This window comes from Sander lucioperca, chromosome 1 (assembly GCF_008315115.2).
Source record: "Sander lucioperca isolate FBNREF2018 chromosome 1, SLUC_FBN_1.2, whole genome shotgun sequence".
Taxonomy (NCBI): Eukaryota; Metazoa; Chordata; class Actinopteri; order Perciformes; family Percidae; genus Sander; species Sander lucioperca.
The window spans coordinates 32790018-32810611 of record NC_050173.1 but is presented as its reverse complement, the minus strand read 5'-3'; the positions used below and the strand labels follow the sequence as shown (position 1 = coordinate 32810611).

Below are 20594 nucleotides of genomic sequence, written 5' to 3'. Positions count from 1 at the left end.
CATAGTGATGACCACACTGAGGAGAGGAGATTAGAGCAATGAGAGCAGCGGATTGGGAGGGCAGCATGGAGGGAAGGAAAGAGGGAGCGAGTGAAGAAAATGAGACAGGGGGGCAATAACTGTAAGAAGGAAGAATAAGAGAGTGAGATGATGAGAGTGGAGAATTTGGAAGGTAGGATAGATGGGAGGAGGTTAGGGAGGGAAGGTGAGGAGAAGTGAATTAGAGCAGAGAATTGGAAGGATAAAGTTGATGTAGAGAGGTGAGGTCGATGGAATGAGGGAGAGCAGAAAATTACAGAAACAAGATGGCGGGACAGAACAGGGGGAGGTATGCAAGGCAGAACACAGAGACTTAGTGCTGTACAAGAAGGGAAAGCTGCACCTGGCCACTAACTGGTTCAAATGGGCTCAGTGTCGTCTGAGCCATCACAACAACATAACAGATTGATTTACTGGAGTGAGGAGTGGAGGAGACGCTGACAGACACGGGAATGAGGTGTAATGCCGCTGAGATCAGCCGCTGCTACATAGACTACAAACTTACACAGTCTAAGCTGTGCAACAAGGCCGGCAGCAATCAATGTGCAGAGAAGGAGTTAACACTGCCAAAGCCATTTTGCCTCTAGAATGACATTGTGCTACAAATGCTGATCATCATCACTTCAAGGATCATTTCACCCAAATTACAAAAAAATTAATGTACATCTATAAGTGTCAAGCCATGCAGCTAGTCTTGGTTTTGTTTATTATACCAGCACAATGGAGATGAATGTATATTTACTTGTGGTGGTAAAACATTGAAAATGAATCTACATTTTTTATGACATGACCACATGTATGTGAGAGGGGTTTAACACTCACTGCACACTACCTGCTCAGCACCAAATGGCTGGCAAACAAATTTAGAGACCAGCTGGTGAACATGGTGGAGCATGTAGCAGCTACAGAGCCAGATACTTCCCTCAGGAGTTGGTGGAGACCAAGAAAGATCTAAATATTGGACTCACATTCGCCAGGGGCTTGTACCAAGAAGCTAGATTATCCAGTTATCTTTGAGCTTAATTCAAGTTCTCCAGTAATACGAAGCTGGCTCACTTTCATACTTTCAGCCAGTGTAGCTCACTATGATAACTTGTGCTGCATGGCTCCGGGTAACGTCAGACCCGACCACTGACCAATCACAGCACTGGAAAAAACGTAATTACATTACATTACATTACTTGTCATTTAGCTGACGCTTTTATCCAAAGTGACTTACAATTAAGCAGGGCTTAATTTGAGCCGGAACACGCCGGAACATGTTCCGGCACCTCCGACGTTGGATCCGGAACCTTTTTTATTGGATCCGGCACCTCCTGTGTCACTATGAAAAATTAGTCGCCTAAATGAAAAAAATAAACTACTGTTTGTGTAGTGTTCAATGTTGTTATCTGTCTTGTTAGTCTTGATTCCCCATTGGAGTTCCACAAAAGTCTTGTGTTTGCATTTTCAATGCGTTTTGAGGTGAATTGTCAGGGTAAGACAGAGGGGGGAGAGGGACGGAGGGAGGGGATCGGTACTTCAACAGCGCGGCGCTGCACTTCAAGTGGCACAAGCGCTTGTGCTGGTTGAGGATAAAAATGTCAAAAAGACAACAAAGTTTGCTTAACTTTTTCAAATACGCTGGCCAGTCGGATCCCAAACAAGCAAAAATCGTTTCTGCCGATCAAGAATGTGGAGACCACGGTGGGTTTTATGTTTTAATTGTCCGATGGATAGTTGCTGCTTTTGAAAACGATCGTTGCAGTGTATTTTTAATTTTTTTTACATTTCGCACCGATGCAGTGCACGTTCTGAAATAAAAATAAACATTGCCCTGATGTACACACAGCGTTGTTTAGGCTTTTTTAGTCAGAGTCAGAGAAGCTACGTTGGCAGGTGTAATTTTTGTTTTGGTTCCGTTACCTCCAAGCACCGTTTTGAGTCGCCGGATCCACCCCCCCTCTGCGCTCCGGGACCTCCCACTTTACAAATTATGCACTGCAATTAAGTGCTTTCAACTGTGAAGGTTCAAACTCCAGACAACAAGTAAGTGCAAGTAATTAGCTTTAAATAAGCAAAGCTACAAAGAGACATATGAAAGTGCAGGTTCAAGATTTATTTTTTATTTTTATTTTTTTTAATTTTTTTATCCGAAGTGTAGTCGGAAGAGATATGTTTTTAGCCTTCGGCGGAAGATGTGTAGGCTTTCGGCCATCCTGATGTCGATGGAGAGCTCGTTCCACCATTTGGGAGCCAGGACAGTGAACAGTCAGGATTTAGTTGTCCCTCGCTGTGAGGGGGCAGCAAGCAGTTTGGCTGATGCAGAGCGAAGTGGGCGGGTTGGGGTATATGGTTTGGCCATGTCCTGGATGTAAGCTGGGGCTGATCCGTTCGTGGCCCTGTATGTAAGTACTAGTGTCTTGAAGCGGATGCGGGCCGCAATTGGTAACCAGTGAAGAGAGCGGAGGAAAGGTGTAGTGTGAGAGAACTTGGGGAGGTTGAAGACAAGTCGAGCTGCTGCGTTCTGAGTGAGCTGCAGGGGTCGGATGGCACATGCAGGCAGGCCAATCAGGAGGGAGTTGTAGTAGTCTAGACGTGAGATGACTAGAGCCTGAACCAGAACCTGAGCCGCCTTCTGCGTTAGAAGGGGACGTATCCTTCTGATGTTATGCAGCATGTATCTACACGATCGGGTGGTTGCAGCAATGTGAAGGAGAGTTGGTCGTCAAGTGTCACACCCAGGTTTCTAGCAGTCTGGGTGGGGACTACCACAGAGTTGTCAATTGTTATAGTCAGGTCTTAGGTAGGACAGCTCTTCCCTGGAAGGAAAAGGAGCTCAGTCTTGAATCCCATATCTATGATATCTACGTCATCAATCCCATATCTATGATCATTCCTACAGGATCCAGACAAATCGTTTTGTTGGCTTTCCATTCACATCAAACCAACTTCTTCCAAAAAAAGGATAGGCTACTTAATAATGATTAAAGTGGCATTTTCATTGTACAACTTAAAAGGTAATAATACAGTACAAATGTTTACAGCTGTCTCTGCTGTCCCACAGACTAAATAGTTAATCAATTACTGTAATAAAGAACAGGCAGATTAATCAATAATGAAAGTAATCGTTAGTTGTATCCATTTTATTTCTATGCTTGTAGCATAAAATTATGTAAATGATCCAGAGTAAAGGGGAAATATGTCTGTTGCTAATATTGCTTCTGTATTAATTAGTGCTAATTGGCAAATTAGCATGCTAACGTGCTAAATTAAGATGGTGATGATGGTAAAAATGATACTTGCTAAACATATTATCATTGTCATCATTGTTAGCATTTTCAATAAGGGCCACAAACAAAATACCATTCTCTGTCACCATAGCAGAAATCTCAGAGACACTCAATACCTGGAGAAATTAAACTCAAACTATGTGTGTGGCTACATACAAAAGAGTGAGGAAACCTGCTTTTTCAACAGTAATTTGGGTGAGCCAACGCTAACTGATTCAAAATAAGATTGGTGCCCCCAGCTCTAACAGACTGATCAGTGGTTATATCTGAAAGAACAGGGACCAGTATGGGTGAGTGTTTGAGCTTTCTCTCGTCTATTTCTCTCTTCAAGGCCATGGCTGCTGTTTTTTCTTTTTTCAGCAGTGAATCTTCCTGAGAGATTCATTGCATCTTCCTGAGAGATTCACTGCTGTATGCCGCCCACATACTTTATGTGACCTGTCAAGATGTGAAAAACTCAACTTTGCTTCCACCATCTGACCTACTCCCTCTGGTAGATACACAGATGACGCATTTAACAGAGCTCCCGGTCCCCAAAACCCGGTCAACTCGATGTGAACTTGCATAGGCCATAAACCAGTAAGAAACACACTAACACCAAGCTGTTAAACATTCCATTTTCAGCTTGCTTTAAATATTTACTGTGTTTTTTTGCTATAAATGTTTTACAGACAGCATCACCTTGCCTGTGGCTGCTACTGTACTCGAGCCCTGTCACTACTATTCCTGGACGCAGACAATAAGCACATGACACACCAGGCTGTTAGCTTCCTCAAAGGTTCAAATGAAAATTACATTTTTGTTAACTGCAGCTAAGCCTTTTCTTCTTTACCTAACATACCCAATTGGTTTCTGTGAACTGAATACACTCCATTGCCTCTCCCCTTCTGTCTCTCGTTCCCTTCCTCCTCAGCAGATGAGAGTGATGGAAGTGTTAATTGTATGCAGCTTGGGGATTGATTACAGTGCTGGGGGGCAAGAATGGTGTCTCCTCCCCTGAGAGCCTTATCCATATGAATTATGTTGCATTATATTTTGTATTAAACATGCACGGTGTCCCCTATGGCACATTAAAAGTGCTATGACAGCATTGTGGAGCTAAGCAGTATCACACACAGGTATAGAGCGCACACACAGGGAAAGGCACACACACTAATATGCACATCAAAGCTTGTGTGCACAAAGACACACACATGTGCTTACTTACATATGTGCAAAGAGTGCAATCATGCACATACACACACGCACACACACACACACCCTTCTTCCCAGCTCTCTGTTCTCTGTACTCATCTATCCTACTTTCAATCCTTCTCTGAATACAGAAGTGCAGTTAAGTTCCCCCAACTCAAAAAGGGATGAAGCGAATAGCAAAGTGAATATCTAATGAAGAAAAAAAAGGAGCTTCTTGCTGAATGTTTCATTAAAGTGGCTATTTGTGCTTTCAGTTTGTGTTGATTCTAGCAAAACTAGTGTTTTTACCATACCTGCTGTCGTAAAGGTCTTTTCTTTATGGTGCTGTATTACATTATGTATAGTCTATATCCACAACGTTACACTTGTGAGATTGCTCCCAGTGCCGCCGAAAATTCCGCTGGATGTCTCTTTTTTCGGCCAGATGTCCGTTACCTTCCGCTTTCTTTGTGTTGTAATTTTAAACTCCGGTCGATTGATGAAGACTATGGTTAACTGCTCCTCAGATCTCTGCAGGGTAAATCCAGACAGCTAGACCATCTCTCCAATCTGAGTTTTCTGTAGCACGAATAAAACAACCTTTGAACTTACATGTTTCACCGAAACAAGTTCCCTCCCGAGGCTATTTTGACATCGTGGCTCCGTCCGGTGCTTAGCACCGCCCAAGACGATTGTGATTGGAAATGCCAATAAACCAGAGTATGTTTTTCTCCCATCCCGGAATGCTGTATGAACTAGCCAGACCCTGCTCCGCAGCGCTGTCGGCTAAGGTCTGGCAATGCAAGACTACCCTATGTATATTATTGAGTTAGCGTTACCGGGAGGTCATATAGTTGCGATGAATGTTTTGCTCGGACAGAAAATCATAAATTTACAATAAGAGAATACATTACAGATGCACTGTTGTAGTTCAAATGCTGCATACGGTAACTTAACCTACTTTGGATCATAGACTGTTAATATTAATGGACAGAGCATGTGTGACGTCACCCATTGGTTTGTGGAGATCTGCTATGAGTCGTCGAGTTTGCCATTACAGGCGCAGCCATCCTGGTTGTGGATGTGACGATTTTAGACGAGAGGGAGGAGCCACATTACGTTACACACATAGAGCTCAACAGTCCCGTCCCTCCTCTGAAAGACCTTGGGTTCCGGAAGTAAATTTCCCATTCATTTCTCCCATTGACGTTTTAGACCATGCCTTAGGCTAACCAGATGGTACGTGACTCATAAGCATACAACGTATCATTTCGAGTAAAAAAACGAGCAGAAAATACCAAAAAAGTAAAAGGTACAAGACCGTGTACATATCGTCATCTCAGAGCGAAGGAACTACTCATCCCATAAACCACCGCGCACCACTGAATAAAGGAAGCTGCGTTAGTTTAGCTAACAGCTAATTCGGCTAACCGCTAGCTGAGACAGCATGTAATAACTTTAAAAGACCCTCAAAATAAAACCTGAAAAATAACTGTTAACATATATATAACGGCTGTTACGTCAGCTGTAGATGGCTTTACCCAGTGTTAAGTTTGAGTTAATGTTATTTTAGACTGAATCAAGCTGTCAGCTAGCGGTTAGCCGAATTAGCTGTTAGCTAAACTAACATTAGCTTCCCGGCAGAGGCTAACGTCAGAAGCGTGGAACAGATTGTGATTCGTGCAGTGTCGTAAATCCTTGTGACGGATCGTACAGGCAGCAGAGATCGGGTACTGACACCCCCCTCCTCACCAGCATAAGTTCCACCAATCAGAGGCATCACTGTTGGATTGTGGGATTGTTCAGGATTGTGGGTAATGAAGTACTTATCCAAGACATCGCGAATAAAAGACATTTATCTCAAAACAAGGGTAGGGCCCCATGATTTGTGGTGTCTATATGAGCATATACAATCGCTGAATCATGTCGGCGTGCTGGTTTTAAGTCTATCTTCGACGGTTACGATTTTATGGCTTACACTCCAATTTGTCAATGGAGAAATTGCATTGTATTTTTACTTCCGGAACCAGCTATTGAGCTCTATTCACTGGCAATCACATCATAGCCACGCCCTAAAACACCCCCTGCTTTATCGCCAATTTTAAAATCAACGAGACCATAATTAAAAAAATGAACATCATTCTGTATTGCAGAAGACTTTCATTTCATTTCATGAAACCCAAGGACGTTTTACACAAGTACAGGGGGACAAAAAGAAAATAGTAGGCTAACACAAACAGACTTTAAAGAAATAAAAACCCGGGCGCTAAATGGAAGGGGGACATACTTTAATGTAGGCTACTGGCGTACAACCACATTGTGCATTGTAAAGTTATTTTATGAATGAAATGAACATATTACATAGCCTACCTGAGGGCTGTCTCCATCTGTTGAAAGCCTGGCTGAGTGTGACTCGGATTTTTTTTTTTTTAGATAATTTCTTTGGGCATTTTCAGCCTTTATTTTTGACAGGACAGATGAAGACGTGAAAGGGGAGAGGGAGGGGGAATGACATGCAGCAAAGGGCCGCAGGTCGGAGTCGAACCCGGGCCCGCTGCGTCGAGGAGTAAACCTCTATATATGGGCACCCACTCTACCAACTGAGCTATCTGGGCGCCCGTGTGACTCGGATTTCGCCCGATGTCTTTCACTTTCCCTTTTAGCTTTTAGTTGCTCTTTGTTTTATTTCCTTTTTCCTGTGATAACCCTGCCCCAGTATCAGCCATAACTACAACAGATAACACCTAAAATAAAAATAAAATACAATTAGGCCTATATAAAGAAATCTCCTGCTACCCTTTACCTGGCTGGATACTCACAAACACAGGCTTTTCCAGTGTCACACAGAAAAATGTGACCCATCAGAATGTGTGCTCTGTAGCGCCGTCTACCTGCCGTAAATCATTTAGTTTCTGTTATTCTTGTTTGCTATTACAGGTCATTTTTGATCATCAGATGAAAAATTACACAGTTTTAGAAACATTCAAAAGTTACATATAGTTACTTTAAGCACTTATGACGAACACTTGTGGCTGATGCCATTGTGAACCTTCAGTTTGAAAATCTACCTCAGTGTCACTCATTCATCAACAATCAGAGGAAGAGCTGCTTCATCAGCAGGCACTTTGAGACACTGAATATTTAATGCTTTACTTGGTTAAAACTCAACTTCACTTTTGTTCTGAGCTTTCCTGACAATGTGGGATTACAGTAATCAGGAGGAATAAGAAAGAGGAATCTGGTGCCCTCTGCTGAGCAGTGTACTCATGAATGGGAAGAAAAGAGGCATAAAATACTGAGATTTAGTAAAAAATGTAACATTTTGAAAAACCTTCCCAATAATAGAAACTATCAGCCATGGAATTTAAATAAGATGTTTCAATAATAGTTACCGAAGTTAATACCCAGGTATTAAGCCACATTAAAATGTAGGACAGTGGGGTCATTTTTTGCTGTTGTATGTTATTGTCAATGAACAAAAGCTTTGTTTTTCTTTCCTTTTGGAAATGAGCGCCTCCAGTCGAGTCAGTAAACTGACAGGAAGGAAGAGAAGGATGATTAAGATTGCTTGTTGCTCTTATTCCCAACACAAGAACGCTTTGAAGACTGAGAGTCAGCACATTTTAAGTTTTTTGTTTTGTTCCTCCGGTAAGTTTCCTCTGAAGTGGTTTTGTTTCTGCCAAAGAAGCTCTGGGGACAAATGTGGAAAAGTAGATTTCAGTTGTTTTTGTGTGAAATTGTGTGAGTTGGTAAACCAGACAATCAATGGGATGCAATACAGGCCATGAGTTGGATTTAAAGGTCCAGTTGGTAATACTGACAGGTAGCGTTTAAAATAGTTACTGTAGTCCAAATTCAAAATACTGGACAGAGTCGTCTCCCCCGCCCCCTCCTCCCCAGACTCGAAGTTCATGGCGGTTGCCAGGTTGAGAACACAGCATCAATGTTGCTAGACGCTAGTCTCACATAGCCAGGCATTACTCCACAGCACAGTAGCTAACGTTAGATGCTGGCTATGTTGACAGTCATAAAAGCCCGTGCTCACGCGGAGATCTGTACCCAACTGACAACCACCCTATCTTGGCTTAAAATTATAGCAACAACCACTAAAAACAGCACTACCTCGCCGTCCTCTCTACCCCACTGACATACACACTTCTTCGGCTTAAAATGACAGAAACAACCGCTAAAAACAGTGCAAACTCACAGTCCTCTCTACCGATTTATTTGATAAATTTGCCTGAAGCTAAAGCTTACCTGTTCAGGAGGAAATTAACCAACTCGGCATTCTTTTGGGCTCTAAGCTGTTTCCATCTATCAAATACATCTCTAATATTTACCCGGTGTTCGGCACGTCTCTGGTCATGCAACTGTTAGAAGGTGTGTTTTTTAGGTCGGGTAGAATCTATCTCCATTGATCCCGTTGTTTGTTTGCTGCCTCCATGGCTGTACTATTGCTACAGCTGTAGCGCGCTGGGTTTACGTTTTTATAGGTAGCTATATCTGGCAACCCGGCCCGGCTGTCAGAATGGGCAGTTGATACCAACACACAGGCCAAAACACAAGCAGACAAGCAAATTCTGTCACAGAACATACATTTCAATGGAGAAAATACTGGCATTAGCATTGTTGTCAGAAAACATAGTATTTCAGCTTAGCATGTTACCTTAATGTCTCATGACATATTGTGGTCATGGTCTGGCTGAAGAAAAGAAGGGATTCATTTGTATTTTCTATGTTTTGCTATGGATTTTCAGACGGTTTTGTGTGCTGATAGCTGCCGTCAGGTGCCCGGACCACCACAGAGCATGCTGTTCTGCATCCAAACAGGTTGTATGCCAGAGGGAAGCACCTGAGGAGTACAGGCTGCATGGCTAGGATAAGTGAAATCATGCAGGCTGTTTTCAGCCTGGCATGGCTTCACAGGATGTTTACAGGGTTTTCATGGATGACGGGAAGCTGAAGACAAGTTTAGGGCTAAGGCAGAGCAGAAAGTGACAGTCAGTCAGAGATAAACTAAGAAGAAAACCAAAGTGATGAAAAGGATTTGGGCTAATCAGCCTGCAGCTAGAGGAAGTGAGCAGAGCTTAAAAGAGGTCTGGAAACTCCAGCCTGAGATTTCTGTGAAATAGAAGCAAACAAATCAGAAATTCAGCTTGTGTGGATCTTTTAAGATTATTTACTGATAGGTTTAGCTTTAATACATATTTTGTGCTAGATATTGACAGGAAATAGAGATAAATGACTCTGGCTCCAACGAAGCAGGAAGCTAAATTATGATTTAGTGTCTCATGCCCCAGCCACACCACCTACCTCAAGAACAACATTAAGATATTTTCAACAAGATTGTTTATTTAAATTTGGCATAACACAAAAATGGCAATTACTCTCAACAAAACTGTAGAAAACCATGCAACTCTTCATTAAGATTTAAGCTACAGCTTATTGCACCTACCCTTTCTACAATACACAGGTCAAAAGGTAACATCAGACAACATTTTACACTCTCCCTACCATGTTAATGCCTACAAGCCATGTCTCATACATTATATAATCATCCATTAATATTATTTTTAAACGTACAAAGTGTTCAACACATTTTCCGTCCTCACTACAGAAAATCTTTGACTGAAATAGTGATTTACATTAGTCCTGAACTTTTGCTTCTCCATTTCTCTCAAATCATATTGACTTTCTCTCAACGTTTGGATACTTTCAGGTAGTCATTTGTTTTTGACCTACATGATTTTTGCTATTTTAAAATCTACCAAGTCTCTGAGTTTCAGATATTTTAACTAACAGTGGGTCCTTTGGTATAAGTGATAGGTAAGCTCTTATAGCTTTAGCTTATAGCTAAAATATAGTGTCATAGCTATAATAAAAAAACTGTCCCAGTTTGGTGGGTACATGTAGCTCCAGTCTGATTTAGGCAAAAAAAGGTTTGACTCTTCACAGTTGTTTTCTTACAGGTTTTTGAGCAGACTAAAAAACACCAAATTTGTGCTATGAATTTCAAAGAGGAAACATGGTTAGCAAAATCCAAGTCAAGTGTGTTTGATAAACAATGACAGCCCATCAGGTTAGCATGTGATTTTCTTTCTGTATTTTCTAGTGCTACCAGCAGAGGTCAATGCTGCTCTGATAGTCACTCTACACAGAGCTGAATCATGTGAGTATACCTGTATTTGAAATGCCTTTTAGTACATTGAATACAAAAAATGTCATTATGTTTCATGCAGCTCCTGTTGCTACTGAGATAAGAGAATGTATTACTATGGCTCTTAAAGTGTAACTCTCGCCAAAATGCAACCTAGGGTCTTTTTGTGAATGTACCCGAGTCAAACTTTCGTTTAAAAGCATAATTAGGACGGAAGCACCACTGTTAAGATTGACCGTATTTTTATTTTCGGTCATATGGCCTTTTGAATGGGAGTGCTAGGGGCACTACTATGATCGCATCAAAATCGTTATTTTTAAAACACGAAGAAGGCTCGACACAACATGAAACTTTGGTCGAAGTATCACCAGGGGCTCTACACATGAACTCCAGCATTGAGAACATTGTTGGTGTACACAGAGTTTACTAAAAAGCCGAGATGGCGGCGAGCGGAAAAACCAACTGCTACAGTGAGTTGTTAAAACCTTTCTTTTTAGTAAACTCTGTGTACACAAACAATGTTTTCAATGCTGGAGTTCATGTGTAGAGCCCCTGGCGATACTTCAAGCAAAGTTTCATGTTGTGTCGAGCCTTCTTAGTGTTTTCAAAATAGCAACTTTTGATGCGAAAATACGGTCAATCTTAAAAGTGGCGCTTCCGTCCTAATTATGCTTTTAAACGAAAGTTTGACTCAGGTACAATCACAAAAAGACCCTAGGTTGCATTTTAGTGAGAGTTACGCTTTAATATGTCCCAAAACACTAACTGTTAAGAGTAATCTGAAAAAGAGTCTTTCAGTTGGTCTTTGGTGTTTTTTGCCCCCAACGTCTCCTCCCAGGCAGCGCGGCAATGGTTATGTTTAGGGTTAAGGTTAGGGTTAGCTGCCTGGAAGGCGCCGTTGGAGGCAAAAAACACCATCGAGCCTTTCAGTTACAGTGAAGTGTAGAAAAGGCAGCCAGGCCCGTTGGCTACAGACAGTACTGGCCTTGTATACCCTTTAATGTCAGCATCTTACCGAAGAAAAAACATTTGGTGGCTGTGCTCGGATCAATACCCTAAAATTTGCAGTCATTGACATACTTATAATTAATCACACATGAATTTTGAAGGGAAGGTTCATATTTAATTTTTGGAGTGAAACTGTTGTACTTTTTATAGAAGTGAATTCTTCATGCTGTGACCTTTGTATTATTGCCTACAGCTCCTATACAGCACCATATCTGTTATTTTTTTGTAAATGAAAGAAACACTTTTTGTAGAACAAGTAGCAGCAGGGGAATTGTACACATGAGGATCAATTTACTCATCATAAAGAGCGTTGTAGAGCTAATGGGGTCTAATGAAAGATGCTAACAAGTTGCATCATGGGAAGTGTAGGATGTAGGAAAAGTCAGGCTATCTAGGCCTTTGCTGCTTCAGTTTTGACCATTTTTGTTTTAATCTGTCTCTCACAAGTTCACAAACGTTATGGAACTCCAATACTAAATCAATGGAATATCTCTTTAAGAAGAGAGTGTTCAAGCTAGATTAAATAAAGTCCTTCAACAAGCTCTGCACATTCTCCTCAGCATTTGTGTCATCTGACCTTCATCAGCTATCTGGATAATTGATCCTTAGAACAACTAAATATTGACACCCTAACCCTCTTAGACATCATTAGGCGCCATTAGAAAAACACACACAAAAAAAACCATTAGATTTGACTCTTGTTGCAGACAGACATTTAAAATGTACAGCACTCAGTAAAGAACTTGAGCAAATCTTAAATTTCAGCAAAAAAATGCTCAATATCACATGTTCACTATTTGCTTTTAAATTACACCAGCACAACCATTGTATATGTAATTAGTTACATTTCTATAAATGATCTGGCAAAGGAAATTAAAGCATTGAATTGTGGGATAAGATGTGGAAATGAAATGATAAGTATTCTTTTGTACGCGGATGACATAGTACTACTGTCTCCATCTGAAGATAATTTGCAGCGGATGCTCTCCTATATTGATGATTGATGTAATAAATGGAGATTGTTTATCAATAGAAAGAAAACAGAAATAATTCACTTTAGAAAACCTTTTAACTACTCGCAGCACTTATGAGTTTAAAATTGGGTCACACAAGCTGAACTTTGTAGACTCATATAAATATCTAGGTTTCTATATTGATGAACATATGAATTTCAGAAAATGGTGTTAAGGTTCTTGCTGATTCAGCACGTAGAGCTTTGGGAGGAATCATTGGTAAAAGCAAGAATCTGAAAGACATAAGTTTTCAAACTTATTCTAAATTGTTTCAAGCCTGTGTGTGCCCTATACTTGATTATATTGTGGGTGTTAGAGGACTTGGGAATATATCTAATTGTGAATTAGTGCAAAATAGTGCCATAAGATTTTTTTCTGGGTGTGCATAAATATACCCCTACATTGGCGATAGTGGGAGACATGGGATGGGAATCATGTGAGGCTCGCTGGAAGATATGTATGGCCCAGTTATGGAATCGTCTATTAGATATGGATGCAAATAGGTTGACAAAGAAAATATTTCTCTGGGATAAACACATTCTTGGTCCTTGGTCTAACAACATATGCAAATTGTTTTGTAATTATGGTTTTGGTGAGTTGTTTCTTAATAATGAAAAGATGAATATTGGTTTGTTTAAAGAATCTGTGTTTGCTAAAGACAAAAAGCAGTCTTGTCTTGCCTTTGACTGTTGAAACAGGACGATATGTTAATGTAGAAGAGGAAAAACGGATCTGTCCCATGTGTTGTTTGAATGATATAGAAAATGAGTTCCATTTTGTTTTCTACTGTCCTTTTTATTGTGAACAGCATGATTTTTTGTTTTGTAGGATAAAAGCAGAGATTGATTTAATAAATATGGATGATGCTCAAAGACTGAGATGGCTGTTCACATATGAAACATATAAATTAGCCAATTATCTTGAGAAAGCTTGGGAGAAGAGGAAAAAAGCTCTTTATCGAGATGAGAATTTGTTGTTTGTGTGTGGTGTGTGTATGTGTATTTGTGTACGTGTATATTCATATATGTATGTGTATATGTGTGTATATGTATATATTTGTATTCATGTATTTCTCTGAATGATTTGTATATGTGATAGGAAGATGTTTGTTAAATAAGTAAATTTGTGGTGTCTTGTAATCCCATGTGGGATGGGCCAAATGTTTGGCATGACACAGAAATAAAACATAACTAACTAACTACAGTATAGTACAGTATAAAACATGACTGAACAAGTCCTTCATCACACTTGGTGTTCATCGATTTAAACAAAGAGGGCACAGAGCAGCTTCTCTTCATGCCCAATAAAAACTCCAATGTCCCAAGTTGAAAAGCAATGGGTAGTAAACACAATATTGTACACAATATAAAACTACAAAATTGATATTCTGTTGAAAATATCACAGATTCATGCCCCCCAGGTATTGATCCTAATGGCACTTTACAAGTGAATGAATCTGAAAATGTTTTCTGCAGGGTAACATGTAGTACTAGTACTATTCCAGTTATAATCAACAATAGACCATACAAAGTGTTGAATCCCCTAAGTAATAAGAAGTTGACTGCAAACATAGTCAATTTAGCATCCAGTTCACGTCAGCCACAACCTGCCCCAAAAAATGAGACAGTGTCTGTAACTCGACTCAGATCAGTTAAATCACAGGTAACCAAAAGAGGGGCAATACTTAACAACCTAATTGGAATTACAACTACCACTGCAATGATAGAACAGGATAGGAAAATTAGATGCGGTCTACTAAATATCAGATCTCTGTCTTCTAAAGCAATACTAGTAAACGAATTGATATCCGATAATCAAATTGATCTATTCTGTCTAACTGAAACATGGCTGGGCCATGAAGAGTATGTCAGTCTAAATGAAGCCACTCCTCCCACTCATATTAATACTCAAATTTCTAGAGGCTCAGGCCGAGGAGGGGGAGTTGCAGCCATATTTGACTCAAACCTGTTAATTAATCCTAAACCTAAACTAAATTATAACTCTTTTGAAAGTCTCGTTCTTAATCTTCAGCATCCAACATGGAAAACAGTACAGCCTATTATATTTGTTGTTGTCTACCGAGCACCAGGTCCATATTCTGAATTTTTATCGGAATTCTCAGAGTTTTTATCATGTGTAGTCCTAAAATCAGACAAAGTACTTATTGTAGGTGATTTTAATATCCATGTGGACGTTGACAGCAATAGCCTTAGTACTGCTTTCAACTCACTACTAGATTCAATTGGTTTCAGTCAGAGTGTGCACGAGGCCACGCACTGTTTTAACCACACCCTTGACCTTGTGCTGGCATATGGCATCAAAATTGAAGACGTAATAGTATTCCCGCAAAATCCTTTATTATCAGACCACTTCTTAATAACTTATATTATATATTATATATATATTATACGAAATTAGATAAAAGCTTCTACGCTAGAAGCCTATCTGACAGTGCTATAGCTAAATTCAAGGAAGATATTCCAACAGCACTAAACTCATTACCGTGCCGTATTATAACAGAGGATCTTTATGTAAACTTTAGTCCCTCTCAAATTGATAATTTCGTAGACGGTGCTACGGCCTGCCTACGGACTACTTTAGACTCTGTTGCTCCCCTTAAAAAGAAGACGATGAAGCAAAGGAAACTAGCACCTTGGTATAACTCCCAAACTCGTAAATTAAAGCAAATCTCGCGCAAACTTGAAAGTAAATGGCGTTCCACCAAACTGGAAGAATCTCGTTTAGACTGGCAAGACAGTCTGAAAACCTATAGGAAGACCCTAAGAAAGGCCAGATCAGACTACTATTCATCACTAATAGAAGAAAATAAGAACAACCCAAGGTTTCTTTTCAGCACTGTAGCCAGGCTGACAGATAGCCACAGCTCTATTGAGCCATCTATTCCTATAGCTCTGAGTAGTGATGACTTCATGAGTTTCTTTAACGATAAAATTATAACAATTAGAGATACTATTCATCACCTCTTGCCCCCAACCTCTAATGGGTCACCTTTAACTGACAGACTGCTAGAAAGAACGACTAGACCTGACATATACTTAGATTGCTTTTATCCTATAAACCCTCAACAATTAATGCTAAAGGTCTCTTCAGCAAAGCCATCTACCTGTCTCTTGGACCCCATCCCAACGAGGCTACTTAAAGAAGCGTTACCCGTGGTTAACACTTCATTGCTAGATATGATAAATATGTCTTTATTGACAGGTTATGTACCGCAGTCATTTAAAGTAGCTGTGATAAAACCTCTACTGAAAAAACCCACCCTCGATCCTGAGGTCTTAGCCAACTATAGACCTATATCTAACCTTCCCTTTCTCTCCAAGATCCTTGAGAAAGTAGTCGCTAATCAGTTATGTGATTTTCTACATAGCAATAGCTTATTTGAGGACTTTCAGTCAGGATTTAGAAAGCATCATAGCACAGAGACGGCACTGGTGAAAATTACTAACGACCTTCTAACTGCATCAGACAAAGGACTTGTCTCCGTACTTGTCTTATTAGATCTTAGTGCTGCATTCGATACTATTGACCATACCATCCTCTTACAGAGACTGGAACATTTAGTTGGCATTAAAGGAATCGCACTAAACTGGTTTAAGTCCTACTTCTGTGATCGATCGCAATTTGTTAATGTTAACAATAAACCCTCCAATTACGCTAAAATTAACCATGGCATTCCTCAAGGCTCAGTGCTTGGACCAATTCTATTCTCCTTATATATGCTTCCTCTAGGCAATATTATTAGGAAACACTCAATTAACTTTCACTGTTATGCGGATGACACCCAATTATATCTGTCAATCAAGCCAGACGAAACCAGCCAGCTAGCTAAACTTCAAGCTTGCATTAAAGATATAAAATCATGGATGGCCTACAATTTCCTGATGTTAAACTCAAACAAAACGGAAGTTATTGTGCTGGGCCCGAAACACCTACGAACCTCATTAGCCGAAGATATAATTACTCTGGATGGCATTGCCCTGGCCTCCAGTACTACTGTCAGAAATCTAGGAGTTATTTTTGATCAGGATCTATCCTTTAACGCCCATCGAAAACAAACCTCTAGAACAGCCTTTTTTCACCTTCGTAACATTGCTAAAATTAGGAACATCCTATCTCAAAACGATGCAGAAAAACTAGTCCATGCATTCGTTACTTCCAGGCTGGACTACTGTAATTCCTTATTATCAGGATGCTCAAATAAGTCCCTTAGGACTCTCCAGCTGATCCAGAATGCTGCAGCGCGTGTTCTGACAAGAACTAAGAAAAAAGATCATATTTCTCCTGTATTAGCTTCTCTCCATTGGCTTCCTGTAAAATCCAGGATTGAATTTAAAATCCTTCTTCTGACCTATAAAGCTCTAAATGGCCACGCTCCTTCATATCTTGAGGACCTCTTAGTACCTTATTGTCCCACTAGAGCACTACGCTCCCAGAATGCAGAGTTACTTGTGGTTCCTAGAGTCTCTAAAAGTAGAATGGGAGGCAGAGTCTTCAGCTATCAGGCTCCTCTCCTGTGGAACCAGCTCCCAATCTGGGTTCGGGGGGCAGACACCGTCGCTACATTTAAGACTAAACTGAAAACTCTCCTCTTTGATAAAGCTTATAGTTAGGGAGTGAGGAGTTGCAGTGAACGCCTAGACCGGCGGGGCAGGGTGTATAGCTGCAGACACAGCACTCCTGCTTCTCTCTGCTTCTCTTTACAGTCATCAGATTTACCTATCGTATAATCAATAATATAGTGCCTCTCCTAGTTATGCTGTTATAATTCTAGACTGCCGAGGAAGTTCCTTCTTATGACACGCTCTTTTCTTTTCTTTCTTTTATGCACATCCTGTCCCAGAAGTGCTTGTTACTAACCTAGCTCTGGGGAGTTTACTCCCCGGAGTCCTTATGTTTCTTCTTCGCCCAGAACATCGCCTCGGATTAGGGTGACACCAAGACCTGGGTCTTGGGTGCAGCTGTGGCTATGGACCTGCTACACCCTGCTACGCTCTGCGATTCCCTGCAATGCCCGGCTACGTACTGCTGCGTCCACCGCGTCCACCCATGCTCTGCTGTGCCACGCTACATCCCGTACTGTCATAACCCCAACCGTCAGACACCGCCCACCAAGACTCTGGGTCTGCCGAGGTTTCTTCCTAAAAGGGAGTTTTTCCTCGCCACTGTCGCAATAGCCACTGCTAATGCTTGCTCTTGGGGGAACTATTGGAATTGTTGGGGCTTTATAGAGTGTGGTCTAGACCTACTCTATCTGTAAAGTGTCTCGAGATAACTCTTGTTATGATTTGATACTATAAATAAAATTGAATTGAAATTGAATTGAATTGAATTAATGGCCTTTTAAGGAGCTGGAATGTGGAGTGTGTGTGTGTGTGTGTGTGTGTGTGTGTGTGTGTGTGTGTGTGTGTGTGTGTGTGTGTGTGTGTGTGTGTGTGTGTGTTTATGGCCATTGTCTAATCTGATATGTTGCAGATGTAGCTCGCACTCCCACCGGAGCTCTGAAAAAGTGCAGATGTGGACACGTGGGTGTTTTAATGGTTGTGTACTAGTGCCATGTGTGTTTTTTTACATTTGTACAGTATGTACATGTCTGTCTATATTTGTATGTGTGTGTGTGTGTGTGTGTGTGTGTGTGTGTCTGATAGAGAAATACTTAATGTTACTGCTGCTTCCTTTTTGACTATGTATGCGTTTAATTCTAAGTAGTAATTTGTTACGCAACCAAACCTCAGCAGGAGCTTGTGTGTGTGTGTGTGTGTGTGTGTGTGTGTGTGTGTGTGTGTGTGTGTGTGTGTGTGTGTGTGTGTGTGTGTGTGTGCACATTTGTGTGCATTTGTGTGAGAGAGAGACCTTAAGGGCATTTCCACCCTCTGTGGCTGAATGCTTGAACCATCCTCAAACGTGTGTAAGTGGTTGTGTGCATGTGAGTAGTCTTTGTGCATCTACTGTATGTGTGTAACAGACTTCAATGATGTTTCCCATCCCTCCAGACACAAAATGTCAATTGGCTCAAAGAGAATTATACTGTAAGTGTGTGTGTGTGTGTGTGTGTGTGTGTGTGTGTGTGTGTGTGTGTGTGTGTGTGTGTGTGTGTGTGTGTGTGTGTGTGTGTGTGTGTGCCTCCAGGCTGCTACAGTGCTGCATACAGTTTCTGATGCTTTTTTGTGTATTTCCCTGCACTGCTTCGACAATAACAGCACCTGAATGAGATTTTTTTTTTACAAATACCACTCTAATGTTGCATCCACACACAAAAACACAGGACCCTTACATATAGGCACTGAACCATGGCAGGCACACATACCAAATAACAACCAATAAATCACAATATTAAAACCCTCCCCGTCCTCTCAGTAATGTGTGTACGGGCTCCTATTCCCCGTTTTATTACTCACATTCATCACAAGCGCGCACACACACACTCTCTCTGCCCTATATCAACTTTATCTCTCCTCTCTATTAGCTGCTTACTCCCTTCATCTCTGTCTCTTTCGGTCCTCTCTGGAGAACATACTGAACAGAACGAGGTCAACTGCAGACAAGAGTGGAGACGGAGAGAGTAAAGAAAAGAGTTGTACGAGCTGAAGATGAAAGATGAGGTGGATTGGACTTTCACTTCTGCTTTTGTGACACTAATGCCTGCAACAAAATAACTGTTCACAAAACACTTAGGACTTCTTTCAGTGCTTGCAACTAATATGAATTCATGTTAAAGAACTTAACATAAACATGTGCATGCACTTGCACAAATACAAACCAATAAAGACATATTTAAGCACTTACATACCTTTATTTAGATTCCCAGTGACCAGTTTGTGCAGGGACAAAGCAAACTTGACAAGTCCCTGTTTGCAGCGTTTGGCACACCCCGCCATCCTGACAGCGACCTGGGACACGGCGGGCTGAGCAGGGCCAGGGGTTTCCAGGTCCAAATCAGCACTCTCAGATCGAAATGGCAATCAATACAACATCTTCTCGTGGAGTGTATAAATTCAACAGAGTGAACGAAGCAGAGGAGAGCGTGCTCCTCTTACTTTGTCGCCTTTCGTCCTGCTGAGCTGGAGGGAGAAAAAAAAAAAGAAATAATTATCTCCCCCTGCTTTCCCTCCCCCACTCCTTCTCTTGCGCCTTCTCCATCCCACCTCTGAATGTTCAACGGCCAAGTTAGTGACTGCTTGGGAGCGAGGTGAGCATGGAGAGAGAGAGACAGAGAGGAAGTGTGTTGAAGAAATAAACTTAGTGTCAGAGCGAGACAACTAGAGCTAGTTACAACCTAAGTTTTTAAGAAAACTTCCTTACAATCTGCAGGCAGCCTCTGAGATTGCATCATTTTAATGAAGCAATCTCATGAGCTCTTCTTGGAGTTCTCTCTCTTCATCTTCTTCTTTTCATTCCTCCTGCTTATCAAATGAATCCCCCCTTTTAAATAGGGAAGCAGTAATCCACTTTCAGCACAAGTGACAACGGACAGCTCCTCACAATGCAGAGCAAACACACTGAGCTCGTTCTGTTTCTCTCTCTAGGCAAACACACACACACACACACACACACACACACACACATACATACATATAGCCTCCTCCTTCAACCCCTCCCACAGCCCTTATAACACATAAATACTCTTCATCAGTTGAAAAATTAGCTGTGCGTCTATTTATGACTATATAAAGTCATATATTTATGACTAAATACATTCACAAATAATACATTTCTTTTTGGCAAACACCACATTTTATTTTTGAAAAGTGTTCAGAGGAAAAAACATTTGACACATACTATTCTATATGAGCTGATTGCTGAATAAATAAAGTGAAAAAAAAAATAAATAAATATATATATATATAATATTTTTAAAGAATAACCAGGAACAGTAAGGTAATTAAATAATGTAGAAGTATTTAGATAATTTAC

At 40.8% G+C, this 20594-nt stretch overlaps 1 protein-coding gene across 1 annotated transcript in view; it reads right to left on the bottom strand.

The window, feature by feature from the left end:
* LOC116052586 (Kv channel-interacting protein 1) overlaps window positions 1-19752 on the bottom strand; it is a 48039-nt gene extending 28287 nt beyond the window's left edge. The window contains exon 1 of the mRNA XM_031303386.2: window positions 19471-19752. Coding sequence (XP_031159246.1) covers window positions 19471-19558 — 88 coding nt within the window. The 5' untranslated portion in view covers window positions 19559-19752. The remainder of the gene's footprint in view (window positions 1-19470) is intronic.
* Between the last annotated feature and the right edge of the window lie 842 nt (window positions 19753-20594).